The sequence below is a fragment of the Phyllopteryx taeniolatus genome, chromosome 17 (genome assembly GCF_024500385.1).
Source record: "Phyllopteryx taeniolatus isolate TA_2022b chromosome 17, UOR_Ptae_1.2, whole genome shotgun sequence".
In the NCBI taxonomy this organism is placed as follows: Eukaryota; Metazoa; Chordata; class Actinopteri; order Syngnathiformes; family Syngnathidae; genus Phyllopteryx; species Phyllopteryx taeniolatus.
In genome coordinates, this window is record NC_084518.1 from 18,461,882 (window position 1) to 18,475,705 (window position 13,824).

General features: G+C 37.8%; 1 protein-coding gene across 5 annotated transcripts; it reads left to right on the forward strand.

The window, feature by feature from the left end:
• The first annotated feature begins 665 nt into the window (after positions 1 to 665).
• LOC133467726 (hexokinase-2-like) lies at positions 666 to 12,181 on the forward strand. Of its 5 annotated transcripts, XM_061752919.1 has the most exons (14): positions 707 to 759; positions 871 to 901; positions 1,130 to 1,190; positions 1,515 to 1,607; positions 2,077 to 2,167; positions 4,307 to 4,469; positions 4,707 to 4,855; positions 5,465 to 5,584; positions 6,885 to 6,980; positions 7,054 to 7,153; positions 7,232 to 7,415; positions 7,772 to 7,927; positions 9,435 to 9,668; positions 9,946 to 12,181. In XM_061752919.1, the coding sequence occupies exons 5-14, from the start codon at positions 2,108 to 2,110 to the stop codon at positions 10,130 to 10,132; spliced, it is 1,449 nt and encodes a 482-aa protein (XP_061608903.1). In that variant the 5' UTR covers positions 707 to 759; positions 871 to 901; positions 1,130 to 1,190; positions 1,515 to 1,607; positions 2,077 to 2,107; the 3' UTR covers positions 10,133 to 12,181. The 5 variants fall into 5 exon arrangements, with proteins under 5 accessions (XP_061608902.1, XP_061608901.1, XP_061608903.1 ...); XM_061752917.1 differs by lacking the exon at positions 1,515 to 1,607 and having other exon boundaries at positions 697 to 759; XM_061752918.1 differs by lacking the exons at positions 871 to 901; positions 1,515 to 1,607 and having other exon boundaries at positions 666 to 759.
• The last annotated feature ends 1,643 nt before the right edge of the window (positions 12,182 to 13,824 follow it).

Here is a 13,824-nt window from a genome sequence, read left to right on the forward strand (position 1 = left end):
ATGGAGACACTTCAGGGAAAGAGAACGGTTTATTACGTGCGCTAACTCCCGAGCCAACTGGCTAGCAAGCAAACGAGGCAGCGAGCTCGCCACTCGGCGTCAGGATTTGTGTCGTGTGTGTCCACATAACAGCGGCGCTTCATAGAAAGTTTACTGTTTAGTAGGCAGTGACAAGACACGTAGGTACTTTGACAGCTGAAGGGGAACACTCATCGGACACGCCCACACAGTACTGCGGCTGAAGGGCGGGCTCTATTTTTCATACTTTGGAAGCTTTACATACATGTAGATTTTTTTAAATTTGTATTATTCATTCGAATTTGGCACACTGGTTAACAACACCTTTTCTCTGTGTTGTGTCAAATTTACAAGACATTTTTTTGGTCGGTTTATTGGGCCTTTATAACAAATAGGCTGGAGTTTTCTGTCAGTACAAAAACAACCAAACTTTAAGTAACAAGTATTTCCATTTTTCATGTAACTTAAAGCACCCTTTTTAATGAACATTTTTTGTTATTTCATCAGGTTGGAGCTTTTATGTTTCCTGACCAAGTGTGTGCGTGACACATTGAGTCACACTTGTGTTTTTTTTAATGTCACAATGCCCAGTTACACCCAGTTAATGCTGCCCCCTTCATGTGCCTGCTTGTATTGTTTTTATATTTATTTATTTTTTTCCCCTCCAAGTGAAATGTCACTGGCTTCCTCTGCCTGGAAGTTGATGTCTGAGCTCACTCAGTTTGTGAGAGGACACAGTAGGTGAGTAGCGTCTTTTACATTCTTCCTTTTTTTTTTTTTTTTTTGTGACTTACAGTCTGTGGTTTTGGGACAAATTGCACCTGAACACAACTTATTTACCATTTATGACAGCGCCGCAAAAACAAAGGGTTTTCTTCCTATAGTAAGTGGAGCTTATTCATTGTTCACACATTATATACATATACTGTCGCTTACATTGTAATTTTCCATCCATGGAGTATCTCTTTTAAGGCTTTGAAACTCGTTTTACCTGATTGACTGACGGTGTTGGCTTGCTTGAATTCCTCCAGTTTGCCATTCTATCTGCCTTGTCTCGACTACTCCTTAAAAGTCTCGCACTAACAGAAATGTTCCTTGTGTTTCTTAACAGATTGTGTGATATAGAAAATACTTCTGGGAATTCCGGCGCAGTGAGCGTGTTCTTGAGCCAGGTATGGGCAAGGCGCTGTCATGTGTGAGGCTTATGTTGCAATATGAGTATTTGATGTAAACCACACCTGAAAAACAATTATCCTCAGACTTAATCTGACCTCATTCATTGTTCGCAGTCTGTTAACATTGTATTTTCTTTGTTTGTTGTGTTTAATTCATCGTTATCAGTTCATCTAAGGGTGTATGTTCCACTACCACCCACGATAGGTGAAAATCTGCGATATAGAGAGACCATATAACAAACATTTTGTTTTAGTTTTACCCCTCCCACATGCTTTAAACATTTAAATTTACAAACATTGACTTTTTTACGTATTTCTCAGTGCCTGTTCTCACGCTCTTGCTGACAAGACAAGGGAGGGAATTTGTATAACATGACTTTGAGGAAATGAGGACTCGCTCGCGCAGTTCTCCAAGTAAGCGGCAAAGCGTGCTTGCTTCAAGCTGGTTGTTACTCCCCGTTAAGGTTTACTGTAAAATTGACACATAAAACAAGAGAGAATGGTATATTTGAACACCAAAAAGTAAAGCAAACATCTAATTTTGTCTTAACAAAAGTCTGATAGCTTAATGCTAACATATGATGCAAAGCACCATAGATAGGCTAACGTAAAATGGCTCTGATGTTACGGTAATTACAAAGAACTGCCACTTTAGCAGACTTGGAGCAGGAACACATACAAATACTGAACACAGCAATATTCAAAACCATATATTCTCTCTGCTCTGTGGGATCAACGACTACTGCTGGAGTTTAGTTGGGGACCTTTTCTGCCTCAGTGCCCAGTGCTGCCTGGCATGTTTTGACACAACATAGGATGATTCACTGTATTAATTTAGTTTAATAATATTTTGTTTATGTTTACTACTTCAATCTCCGTACAGGTGAATAACGGACGCAAGGACAAGAAAAAAAATGGACGGCGACATCTGCAGCATCCACGTTGACGGCATCCCTCTGGACACGCTCAGTAAGGTGCATGTTAGCACTGCCTCGTGCCTTTCAGTACATCTCAACCAGGAAGTACGGTGGCCTTTACGGGACAAAAGGCATTTTGCGAAATGCCGTATATATTGTCTCAGTCATAGAACTGTGTAACGGACCCCCAGATGGTACGTTTAATGACCGTGTGTACTTTCACTGATGGTGTTTGTGTCCGCTGCATGCGCCACATGCAGATCCACTGCACTAACTAAAGTGTAATCCGGCGGCTTGGTGATGAAGTGCTGCCTGCCTGAGTGAAAATACAACCCGTGCTTTTACTGACTTTACGGTGGCTCTGGCGTGCTTTTCAGTTCCGCCGCTAGTTGCCATGGTAACAAAGGTTACGCCACACACACAGACACACTGCAGTGCTGCCTCCACGAGTGAAAATGCTTTTGTTGCCTTTACGCCTCACCTGCTGTCAATGTAGCGCCAGTGTTCTGCCCCGGGTAGACATGGTAACGAAACTCATTAGTATTTTGCGAATTTCACAGCCATGCTGTTAAGGCCGCTAGGAACTGTTTTAAATGTATTTAACAAATGCATAATATGTCTATTTTAAGACTGATAATGTCATTTAGTTGTAGTTTTTAAAGCATATCACCAAGTGTAACCTCCACAAAGTCTACTGGGCTGTTCGTGGCTGCTACTATTTGCTTAGTTTTTTTGTTTAACAGCTTCGGAGTCATGATGGAGGAATGAAGTCATGTAGCGACAAGTCTTGCAGAGAGCGGGAGGCTGGATTAGAACCATATCCAAATATCGAAATGAGGCGTGAGCCGACATGCCTGTTGGAAAATTACTGGAAAATGATGACAAACTGGCCCAATTTAGCGTCACGGTTACACAAAGCCTACTAGTAGCATAGTAAAAAAGACAACGGAGAGGACGTGATCATTTGACACTTAAAAACAGTGGCAAGCTGCTGCCAAGGAAGTTCGCCAACAGTCGCAGGACGTGATGAAATTGGCCCTGTATTGCGATGTACACACGCCCCCCTTCTAGACTTTTTGCAGGCTTGTGTGTTTGTATCAGAGCTTTTATTGCAAAAGGCAAATGAGTAGTTGTTTCCACACCTGCAGTGCGTCTGTAAAGTATTCACAAGGCTTCCACTCTTTTGTGTTACAGCTTTTTTCCAAAATGGATTAAATTTAAAAATAATTCCTCAAAAATTGACATAAAGACCCTATGAAGACAATTAAAAAAAATTAGTTTTTTTAAAATGGTATTTATTTATTAAAGGTAAAAAAAAAAAAAAAAAAAAGTCCAGCAGGCTGGTGGCATTAGGATCATGTCTTTTTTTCCCCAGATGGACAGGGTGCTTAGTCAGTCAACGTTAGCGAAAAATCTTTCATTTTCTGCTCGAGAGAAAAAGAAATGTCAGGAAAAGCCTACTAGAACAGCTGGGATTAATCAGAAGAGCTTTAACGGCTCACTGCCATTTAACATGAGTTGGAATGCACTTGCAGAACCACAGTATCTTGTTTAGTTTTACTTCCCCTCTCTAAAACCTTTAAAAAAAAATTTCAATTGTGTCATAAAGGTTACAGGTCACATAAATGGTTGTAAAACGTTTTGGAATGATTTATCTTGGTCTCATTTTTTTTGTACTCCGAAACCTACCATTTGAAGACAATTTTGAAATCCACTGTGCTTCAGTGTTTGCTGTGCCCATGGTTGATCGCAGTATAATGGTGGGCATTTTGAACAGCTCTAAAGGGAAACAGGAAAACGGGAATTGTTGTCGTCTCCAGATGATCGTAAGCGTCCGCGTTTTCCTGCCGAAATGACGCCTCCTCTTCATGCCAACATTTGTAGCGCACCAGCACATTTAGTATGTACTAACTGCGCATACATATACGGGCGTGTGTGTGTGTGTGCGCACACACACTACTTTATTCAGCTTTGTCCATTTAATAGTGGTACTGTAATAATAATAGTTCATTTGTTAACATCATGACAACGTAATGTCAATTGATAGATGCTGTAGACAGATATTTACTTAGTTTCTTGGACTTTTCTATTGGTCTGAGTATTGGTTGATTCATTGCCAACAACTATGGATAGATTGCCTTCTTTTTTAATTTAAATTTTTTTTTTTTAAGGTTTCTCCTTTTCCTCCCAATGCAGGTTCATACCTACCTGAAGCCGTTCACGCTGTCCCTGGAGGTCCTTCAGCAAGTTTCCACTCGACTGGAGCGCGATCTGAGGCGAGGCCTTGGGAAACACTCGCACCACAGGGCCGCCGTCCAGATGCTGCCCACCTTCGTCACGGCCACGCCGGACGGGACGGGTAACTCGACGACCGCGGTTCCCAAACAAATCGCATCATCACGCATCGAAGCGATCTCCAGTCTATATAAATAATAAATATACACTCCAGTGGCAGCATAAGATGACGTTCAATTTTTATTTAACGCTTGTTCAGCGGTGCTATTTAGCCAGAAAAAAAAACAAGCGGGGAATTAATACTACAGATATTTTATTGTTTTATTTTATTCCTCGACAAACAATTTGGTGCACCCCGCAGAAAAAGGCGACTTCCTGGCTCTGGACCTCGGCGGGACAAACATCCGGGTGCTCCACGTGCGAGTGTTGGAGGAAGAGCAGAGGATGGTGAAGATGGACAGACAGATCTGCGCCATCCCGCAAGAGATGATGAAGGGATCCGGAGAAAAGGTGCAAGATTGATAATAATGATAATCACGAGAAGCCTTATTATAATAATGCGTTTGGAGACTATACAACTGTACTGCATCATACCAAGAGCTTTCTTACCTATTTATGCTTTTAAATTGAAATCCATCCATCCATTTTCTGAGCCGCTTCTCCTCACTAGGGTCGCGGGCGTGCTGGAGCCTATCCCAGCTGTCATCGGGCAGGAGGCAGGGTACACCCTGAACTGGTTGCCAGCCAATCGCAGGGCACATAGAAACAAACAACCATTCGCACTCACAGTCATGCCTACGGGCAATTTAGAGTCTCCAATTAATGCATGTTTTTGGGATGTGGGAGGAAACCGGAGTGCCCGGAGAAAACCCACGCAGGCACGGGGAGAACATGCAAACTCCACACAGGCGGGGCCGGGGATTGAACCCGGGTCCTCAGAACTGTGAGGCTGACACTCTAACCAGTCGGCCACCGTGCCGCTTAAATTGAAATCAATTCTAATATTTTATCCCATCATGTATCTAAATTCAGATCTAACAGGTGTACGCAACGTTGTCTGCACAGAGTGTATGTTTTCGATTGTACTTTAAAAGTGCCGTTGGCTCTGGCTAATTTCAGTTGTTCAACCACATCGCCGCCTGTCTGGGGGAGTTTCTCAAGTCGCAGAATCTGCAGGGGAAAATTCTCCCTCTGGGCTTCACCTTCTCCTTTCCATGCCATCAGAAGGAAATTGACAAGGTCTCACACACACACGCACACGCAATTAAAACAGATGGTTAATTATTTGTAAATAGGCTTTTAAATAAGAAACAATAGCTATTTTAAAAATTGTATTTATTCAGCTTTGAAATTAAGAAAATAAACATTGAAAATGTTTTACTTTTGAAAGTGAGCTTTTACATTGAAAAAAATATTTCAAACTATAAAATATATTATAAAAATATAATAATTACTATTTTATTAAGCTTAAGAATTGCTTTTCATTGCTTTTTTTAAATACGCTATAAAATTGAAAGAACAAATGAAAATACACCTTTGAATAATTTTTTCAAATGAGTTCTTAAATGCCAGCGTTCCCAGTTAACATGGATATTTGACTTCTAAAGCCGTCAATGGCAGTGAATGCGTTAAATGAAAAATGGAAAAATAAATGAACACAGCTTTTTAATGTTAAAGAAAAGCAAAATTATTTTTAATTATTTTGAGACTGAAAAAAGTGTTTTAATTATAAATACAGAAAATAAATGATATAAGAATACAAAATATAAGCGTTATAATTACTTACAAATATATATTTCAGTTAAGTAAATTAGGAAAAAAGTTATTTTAAAATAAGCTTTTAAAATATATTTTTTAGGAAAACTTATTTTTAAATTGATTAAATTGGAAAAGACAGTGACTTGAAAATAAGATTATTTAAAAATAATTTTAAAATAAACAATAAGCTTTTGATTGGAAAAACAATAACCATTTTTTGTTAAGCTTTTAAAAAAGCACAATGAAAAAATTGCTTTTACAGTACTTTTTAAAATACACTTTTAAATTGGAAAAAGAATAAAAGAAAAAATACGTGTATAGTATTTTTTTAAATAAGTTATGAAAAATAAAAAAATTAAAACAGCTTTTTAATTTGGTCGAACATTTTTTGAAAGATCTACTTTTAATAAGAAAAAAAACTATATATGTTACTCTTGAAAAGAAGCTTTTAGATCAAATATTGAGTAAAATTGCTTTTTAATTAATACATTTATTTTGGGGAACAACAATTACTTACAATAAACTTCTTAAAAATAGTTTATTGTAAAATTTATTTATTTATTAAGCCTTATTTATTTTAAATGTATTTTTTAAATGACACACTTGCTCTCTCTCTCTCTCTCTCTCTCTCTGTCTCTGTCTCTGTCTCTGTCTCTGTCTCTCTCTCTCTCTCTCTCTCTCTCTCGCTCTCGCTCTCGCTCTCTCTCTGTCTCTGTCTCTGTCTCTGTCTCTCTCTCTCTCTCTCTCTCTCTCTCTCTGTCTCTGTTTGTGTCCGCCGCAGAGCATCTTAATCCGCTGGACTAAAGGCTTCCAGTGCTCCGGAGTGGAGGGAGAAGATGTGGTGAAGCTCCTGCGAGAAGCCATTCACAGACGAGGGGTGAGTTGCATTCGTCGTAGACCGCTACATATTGAAACTACCCACGAGTCGCCACTCGACCTTTATCGTCCAGGATTACGACATCGGCTCCATCGCCATGGTCAATGACACTGTGGGCACCATGATGAGCTGCGGCTACAAGGACCAAAGCTGCGAGATCGGCATGATCATCGGTGAACATACGACTCGCCACGTGCAACAAGGCAACTCTGTCTTAGGTGACCGGCTGCCCGTCTGTCTCCATGCTGCAGGCACGGGTACCAACGCGTGCTACATGGAGGAGATGAAGAACGTGAAGCGCGTGGAGAGCGACCACGGACGCATGTGCATCAACACCGAGTGGGGCGGCTTCGGCGACAACGGCTCGCTCAGCGACATCCAGACAGAGTTCGACGTCCAGGTGGACAAGACGTCCGTCAACCCCGGCATTCACACGTACGTCGTCTGACAATCCTGCGCCGTATTTCTGAAAATAGCCGCTACTTCCGCATTCTGCAAAACGGGTAAAGGTGTTTCCTCCTCGCTCGAGTGAATAGTGAAGGGAACCGTGACATCGCATTCGTGGGAACTTTAAACGTCTACAATGTCATTTTTTTTTCAACACAGGATGTCACTACAGAGCCACAAAAGATGACAATAGCCCATGTTTAGGTTTCCTTCGTGTTTACATATATCGTATTTGTATAAATAAATAATAATAAATGTATTTAACTTTTGTCCGAAGACACCAACCATAAACGATTTTTTTTTTTAGCAAGTTCGGCTTAAAGACTTGATCTCTTCTTGCGCAGCTTTGAGAAGATGATCAGTGGCATGTATCTGGGCGAGATCGTGCGCTTCCTGCTGGTGAGGATGACAAAGGACGGGCTGCTGTTCAACGGGCAGGCGTCGGAGGCGCTGCTGTCGCCGGGCGGATTTGAGACCAAGTACATCTCTGATATTGAAGAGTGAGTGCTAGTTTCCCAAATAATCACAATTCACATCGCAACTCTAAATGAATCATTTGTAATTAGACACTCATCCTCAATTCGTCTCACATCACTTGATCAATAATAGGATAATATTTTTATTTCAATACGGATGACCATACAGAGTTTTAAGGCATCCCGTCTGGCACTCTGTCGAACTTTGCTTCCTTCTGGTGGTCATTTTAGAGCGGTACACAAAATGAGACACTGTAATCTCAAAATAACTTTCAAAACTTTTCTTTCAAGCTTACTTTCCAAAGTTACTAATACCATTTTATTTGGTGTGTTTTATTTAAATGGATAAATGGTACAGAAAATGGATGGATTATTTAAAAACATTTAAACGTGTATAATTTAATCAAAAGTCGCTTTCATATACATTCCTGTACATCATTTTCAAAATTGTTAGGGAAAATAAATATAATTTGAAATTGAATAAAAGTGTCATTTCAAAATTAAACTTTTTTTTCAAATTAAGTTTATTCATCAAAGTAATTTAAAAGGTATTTTTCAGTTGTTTTCAATTTATAATCTTATTTTCAAAATAAAAAAGTTAGGGTTCATATTAAATGAAATGCTTTTTCATATTTTAATTTAAAACATTTAGTTTTCTTCTTCAAGGCTTATTTTCAAATTAAAAAGCACCCGTGATGTTAATTTGATCGAAAAGCTTCCTTTTGAAAGAAAAATCTAAACAGCTATACAAACTTGGAACAAAGTTATACTCCATTTTTTGCAATTTATTTTTTCAATTCAAAAGCTTATTTTTCAAACTGCAATGCCAATGTTTTCTAATAAAAGATTATTTAAAGGTAATACAAGTCTTTATTTTTTTGGTTTAAAAGCTTATTTCTAAACAAATTAAAATAATTTTTATTTGTGTATTTTTAAAAGCTTATTTTATAATAAAAAAATTAAAAAATAATTAAAGAATGATTTTCCAAACTAATTGAAAACTTGTTTATTTTTATCTTTTCTTTCAATTTAAAAGCTGATTTTTCAAAATGATTAAAAAGTATATTTCTAAAGAAAAGCTTATTTTCAAGTATCTCTATTTGTATTTTTTTCATCTTGAAAGCTTATCTTCCAAACTAATTAAAAACATTTGTTACGTGTATTTTTTCAAAATATTTTTTTTTTCCTGAAGTAATTAAAAGCATTTTTTTTAAATTGAAAAGCTTATTTCCAAAAAATCCAAATGCTTGTTTCCCCAAAATAATTAAAAAGCTATAATTTATTTGTGTGTTCCTGTTTACCCCCCTCTCCCCCCCAATTTACAAGGTTATTCTCGAAACCCTGAAGGGGGAAAACAACATTTTCAATTGACTAAAACACACTGACATGATGTAGAAATTAGCAAAGCGAGGCACAAGTGGATGGCTTCTGACTATAATTACGTATTATAGATATAGCAGCATGTAGTTCAGTGAATTGTTTGGACAACGATTTGACTTTGAAAGTCTACGTTGTATTTCCTCCCTTCAAGGGAGGCCGTCGGTCTGGAGAACGGCAGGAAAATGCTGAGCGACATGGGTCTGACGTTTGACCCGGTGGACGTGCGCGTGGTGCGTATGGTCTGCGAGACGGTGTCATCGCGCTCCGCTCACCTCTGCGCCGCCGCCCTGGCCACCATTGCCACCCGCATCCGGGTCAGTCGCGGCCTGGACCACCTGAAAACCACGGTGGGGGTGGACGGCTCGGTGTACAGGAAACACCCAAAGTAAGACACAGGTTTCGCCTGGAAAATTGTACCAACCAATTAAATCGTATGAGCTGCCTGTTTCCAAAAATGTGTCTGTGAATGGGGGCTGTTTTTTATGACAAAGCACTGCCCCATCAAAACTGAAAGTGTGCTGTAATTAGTGATCTTTTGTCATTAAGACACATGTGAACTGTATTACATTGTGGAAAAAAATGTATGCATAAATAGTCTGTTGATATGCAAACACTAAACAAATGCAAAGTCATTTTGCAAATGTTGTATTTTCCCCCCGCAGCTTCAGCGCCGAGCTCCAGGCCACGGTGCGCCGGCTGGCCCCCGAGTGCGACGTCACCTACCTGCTCTCGGAAGACGGCAGCGGCAAAGGCGCCGCCATGGTAACAGCAGTGGCGGAGCGGCTGGCCCGCCAGTCCCGCCTGCTGGAGGACAGCGACGGAGAGGACAGCGACGACGAAGACCAGTGAGGCTGCGGATGGGGGAAAGCCCTGACAACAACGCACATCGCTCCATTTATTTAATGACCTTTTTCCACATTTTTACATGTTACGGCCTTGTATTTTTAAATGGGTTAAATACATTTTTTTCCCCCTGAAAATTCTAAAAGTGCTGTGAATACTTTCCGGATGCACATATACTGTATTCGCAGCGCCTTCACGTTTTCCGCATTTTGATGTGTTATTGCCTTATTCTAAATTTGATTAAAGGTTCCATATTTTGGCTATTTAGACCCCCATAGAGTGACTCTCTAACGTGGACTTAGTATAAAAGTGTCAATTTCATTTCCAAAAAAACACCTCGGTTTTGTCATATGAGTATCCAGAAAACACCCCTCTGACAGCTACTTCTGTTTGACCCAGTTTTGGATCCACTTTGTCCTTATTTGGCTAAGACTACCCCCTTTCCTCTGATTGGTTGCCTCCGTGTAGAAGACCCACTTCTGAGAGCACAAGTGTTTATGTTGACAGCGCTGGCTCAGGAGCGGAGAGATTGACGGAGATCTTCGCTAGTGATGTAGATAAACTCAAGAAAGTCGAATGATCTGATTTCAGGCCTCTCGGCAGAAAAACCTCTCTAAGTCAGGATTGCGCGGATGATTTTAATTCATATTTCTCATGTTTACTGATGCACCACAAAGCCAATATCTATATTATTATATTTAATATTTTCTGAGCCGCTTCTCCTCACTAGGGTCGCGGGCATGCTCGAGCCTATCCCAGCTATCCCACCGTGCCGCCCCAAATCCAATATAACATCCCAAATAGGGGATTGGTTGGTAAGGTTGTTTTATTGAAATATGAGCCTAAAATTATTTTTTCTTCTCAAAATTCTAGCCTGAACACCCCGTAATGACAAGATGAAAATATATATAAATGTGTTTTGCAAATGTATTTAAAAAAACAACAACAACTTTTACATAGTGTGCTTCAGGAAAGTATTCACAGCCCCTTATATTTTCCCCCAAATTTTTGTTACAGCCTTTTTCCAAAATGGATTTATTCATTTTTTTTCTCGAAATTCTACACACCTTGTAATGACAACATGAAACAGTTTTTTTTTTCTTATTTTGCTCATTTATGAAAAATGTGAAAGAAATCACAACAGTTCAGTGCATCAGGGAAGTATTTACAGCCCCCTTCATTTTTCTATATTTTGTTAAACTTATTCCACAATGAACTCAATTCCATTTTTTTTCATCAAAATATGGAAAAAGTGAAGCTCTCTAAATACTTTCCGCATGCAGTGTCCTGTTTTTCTAATTGGCTCGTTCGAGTGAGAAATGGTATTTGTCCTCTAAATTAAAAATCCCCATTGTCAACTCACTCCTATTTATTCCATTCATAGTCACTTTGATGTTTTATTCTGTCATGATAACACTTAATGCATTTTTGTCTTTTAAAGATGACACCTGAACTAGGCTATGTGGTGTTTCATGGAGGTCATCGTGTCAAAAAAAGAAAAGAGGAAACAGTTTATAACAGACATAGAGGTGTTACACAAAAGCAGCAGGTCAACAAGCCGCCATTCATGTAATCATTACATGGACTTACCTTATGATCCACAATGGATTGTTGACCTGTTTGCCTAAAATCAGAGTTTATTAGAAAAATGAACATCACCTTTCTGCTTCATTCATAGTTTTGTTTTGTTTTGGTTTTTTGCAATTTTTTTTGCAAGCGTGTGTATCCATCCTGCTGAAAATGTATGTATTTTAGGGCTGCCCAACACAGCCCACTGCCCGAAACTTACTCAGTCACGCCACCTGGAAAGTAAGGGAAAAAAAAGCATTCCGGAACCCCAGTTTCACCTACTGACACGAAATTAAAGGTATCCTTTGGGGGGGAAAAGGTGTGTATTTTCAAAGTGAAAATGTGGATATACATTACAAAAATAAGGCTGTATATTTTTGAGGAAAAATATGTCATTTTACTTATACCTATATTTTATATTATCAAGATGAAAAAAATTATACACATTTTATATTTTCAAGATTAAAGTTCTAATATGAGAATAAAGTGGTGTATTTTTTCAAAGTGAAAATGTGGATATATATTACAAAAATATGGCTGTATATTTTTGGGGGGAAAAACATGTAATTTTACTTATACCTATATTTTATGTTATCAAGATGAAAAAAATGGTAGTCAAGATAATTTGTGTATATTTGTTTTAATTAAAGTTGCATTATGAAAATAAAATTGCAAATTTTTTTTAGATTAAAGGCATGAGAATAATGTTCCATATTTTCTACATAAAAACTTGAAATTTATGTATTTAAATAATTTAAAAAGATTTCATCTGAAACTCAAGTAGTACATTTTTGAGAAAAATTGTGTATATTTTCAAAGAAAAAAGCTGAATATTTTTTATATTAAAATTTTATTTTTGGGAGGAATAAAGTCGTATATTTTCAAGGAAAGAAATTATAATATTAAAAGAATCATATTGTATATATATGAGATAAAGAGTTGTTTATTTCCCGAGATTAAAGGCAAAATATGTGAAAAGATTTAAGATTTAAAAGATGTTTTTTAAAAAAAGTTTTATATCTGCTAGTAAGGATAAAGCGGTACAGAAAATGGATGGATGGATCTGCAGCGCCCCCTAGAACGTTTACACGAAATGGGGTGGGCACGTCATAACAAGACGCACGAAAAAGTTGCAAGGACCCATGCGCAAAATTTGACAGGAAGTCAGCCATTTTGTGTGGCAATTCTCCCAAAAGAGCCGCAATTGTCAGGAGCTATCCTAAGTGCAAAGCTTTTTTGGCCTACACCATATATATAATATATATATATATTATATATATATACAATTTGAAGTGAATTTGATCACCCATTTATTTATCAATTAAGAAATAATATTTATATTGTGATAATTGCACTCTGGGAAGGGGGGTTTAGATTTCAAAGCCTTCCACTTCCTGGATGCAGTTGACCCAATTCTCTGCAAATATGCTGCCCCCTTGTGGTCTGTTCATGCATTCCACACTGCAAGGCTTTTTTGTTCTTTTTTTTTCTCACAAAATTGCATATTTTAGAGAAAAACGTTGTATATTTATGAGATTATAATATAGCTCGACAAAAATGTTCAGATCGTAATATTATGAAAATATTTACCGGTATACTCTCTCTCTCTCTCGTTCTAATTATGACTTTAATCCCAAAAACATCTTGAAAATTGTCAACATTTTGTCGAAAATATCCAACTTTTCATGTCGAAGCTATCCAACTTTTATTTTTCAACTTTTTAGACTTTTTAGCTAGAAAATCAATATACTACTATTCCCATAAAGTAATTTTCTTTTCTTTTTTTTACATTTCGCCTCAAAAGAAAACCACTTTTTCTTTCGAAAATATTTTTTTCCCCTCGAAAATGAATATCCTCAAAAATACTAGACTTTTTTTCCCCTCAAAAAATATATGACTTTATTCTGGTAAAATGTACAACTGTAATCTAAAATATATATATTTTTCTCGAATATATATGACTCTAACCTCATAGTATATAAATAGAAATATATATATTTTTTATCTTTTCAGTGTAGCCCTAATACTCTTTTGTGTATAAATGCACATTTTATATAACAGTATGTCCACTGCCACATATGGACTTTCATGACAGTCCTTATTAGTTGATCCTTCTATAAAAAAAGAAA